Genomic DNA, 2,242 nt, shown 5'->3' on the forward strand with positions numbered 1-2,242 from the left:
ACATGTTATATCTGCCTCCCCTGCAGTGCACATGGTTTTGCCCAATTGCTAACAGAATTCCTGCTGCGATCAACTTGGAATTACCCCCTTAGTTCCAGGGTCAATCTTCAAAGTGCAACAATAGAAAGGGTACAGGGTGGCAGAACGAGCCCTTTAGTTGTATATAACAAATTTTCCTAATCACCCCCATGGCATATTTTTGTTTCAATAAAACATTTTAATTTGATTTTTAAACTTTAATATATTAAAAAACAAAATTACAATTTCTGACCTGTTTTGGTGAAAACAATGAATCCGTTAAGTTCTTAATCTTTATTACCATCTATATTCAGCTTTCGCTTTAGAGCTGATTTTACATCTTTATTTTTCAGGCTATAAATCAGAGGATTCAGCATAGGGACAGCCGCTGTGTTAAACAGAGCAAAGAGTTTATTGAATTCCAAGCTATCCCCCTGACTTGGTCTCAGGTACTGACAGATAAGAGTCATGTAGAGCAGGACGACCACTGTGAGGTGGGAGGAGCAGGTGTAGAAGGCTTTCTGTCTGCCAGCGCTGGATCGGATTTTCAGTATGGAGTTAATAATAAATAGATAAGGTATAAAAGTAAGAGAAAATGAAAAAATTGAATGAAAAAGTCCTATACTGAAGGTCAAACTCTCCAATATGGACGTGTCACTACAAGAAATAGTTTTAAGTGGCATCATTTCACAAAAGAAGTGATTGATTTTATTTGATACATAGCAGGTAAAATGGACTATTATGATAGCATGAGGTATGCTCTCAACAAACGCCCACACCCAGCATACAGTGGCTAAAATAGCACAAATGTTTTTTCTCATAAGAATGTGATACCGCAAAGGATTACATATAGCTGTGTATCTGTCATAACTCATAGCTGTCAATATTAAAAGTTCAAGTCCAATAAAAGATTCCAGGAAATACATCTGTGCCATGCAGGCTACATAGGAAACCTTTTTAACACCTATTATGAAACTTGTAAGAATCTTATGCAGCGTGACAGTGGATGAAGACATGTCCAGGATAGATAAGTTACCCAGGAAGAAGTACATAGGGGTTTGGAGATGCTGGTCCAGGCAGACCAAAAGAAGAATGGTCATGTTACCTCCAAGAGTGAGAAGATAAATGAGCAGAACCAGAAGAAAGATGGGAACCTGCAGCTCCGGTGCATCAGAAATTCCGAAAATTACGAAATAGTTTGGAAAGCTTAGATTTGCTGGAATCATTTATGTATTGGTTTTAACAAAAATCATTTAAATTATTCTATGGAAATTATTTTACAGGTCACCGGAGCGGTACCATAATCTGAAGAGCAAAGAAACTTATACCCCTTTCACATCGCACTAAAAACCCGGTATCGACACGGCATATTGCCGTGTCGAAACGGGTCAGTGTGCGATGTGAAAGGTTCTTTTCAGAATTAGCGGGTCGCCTAACCCGGTAATTCAACCCGGTAAAAAAGAAGGGTTCTTACCGGGTTGATTACCGGGTCAGGTGCAGTGTGAATGGGAGCCGTTCCGATGCGACACGGCTCCCATTCACAGCATAGGCAGAGGCGGCGCAGGAGATGAGCTTATCTCCCGGCGCCGCCTCCACCCCCGCCCCTGCTGCTGCTGCGCCCTCCGCTGCTATGGCAACCGACTCTGTATATTGCCGGGTCGGAAAGCCAGCAACGGAGCGCAAATGCCGGATCCCACCCGGTAAGTACACGTTTCTCTTACCGGGTAGGATCCGGCATTTGCGATCTGAAAGCAGCATTACATAACTCTTCAATAGGTCAGTTACCAGTTTATGCAGCTGTAATAAAGAATTCCACATGGTACAATACAGACAAAACCAATTCTCCAAAAGTCATATCAATTCTTAGATAAGATGAAAACCTGTCTTAAAGAAATACATTTTTCACTGCTCCTATTGAATCAATTATTGACCATGCCGTAAATATTTTTTAGATTTAAGTATATTTAATAAAGGGTTAAAAACTTTACTTCTGTAAGCACTGCACATAGGACTGTTAGAAGAATAACAAAAGTAACACTTTGTTGCAGTAAATAAACTTATGGCTGTGCAGGTGTCTTCTTATGTAGGTCATTGATTGTGGTATCTGCAGCAAAGTGTTCTTTATTAACTATCACAAAATAATTATAGTCATACATTTAGAATGTACTGTGTATTCTAGGAAATATAATGATGTACACAAAATATAGCAAAATGTGATACAGTG

At 39.6% G+C, this 2,242-nt stretch overlaps 1 protein-coding gene across 1 annotated transcript; it reads right to left on the reverse strand.

Moving 5' to 3' along the window:
- Positions 1-305: 305 nt before the first annotated feature.
- LOC134949911 (olfactory receptor 8J2-like) lies at positions 306-1,244 on the reverse strand. The gene has a single exon (XM_063938602.1). It carries the CDS (start codon positions 1,242-1,244, stop codon positions 306-308), a length of 939 nt encoding a protein of 312 aa, XP_063794672.1.
- Between the last annotated feature and the right edge of the window lie 998 nt (positions 1,245-2,242).

The sequence above is a fragment of the Pseudophryne corroboree genome, chromosome 8 (genome assembly GCF_028390025.1).
Source record: "Pseudophryne corroboree isolate aPseCor3 chromosome 8, aPseCor3.hap2, whole genome shotgun sequence".
Classification (NCBI taxonomy): Eukaryota; Metazoa; Chordata; class Amphibia; order Anura; family Myobatrachidae; genus Pseudophryne; species Pseudophryne corroboree.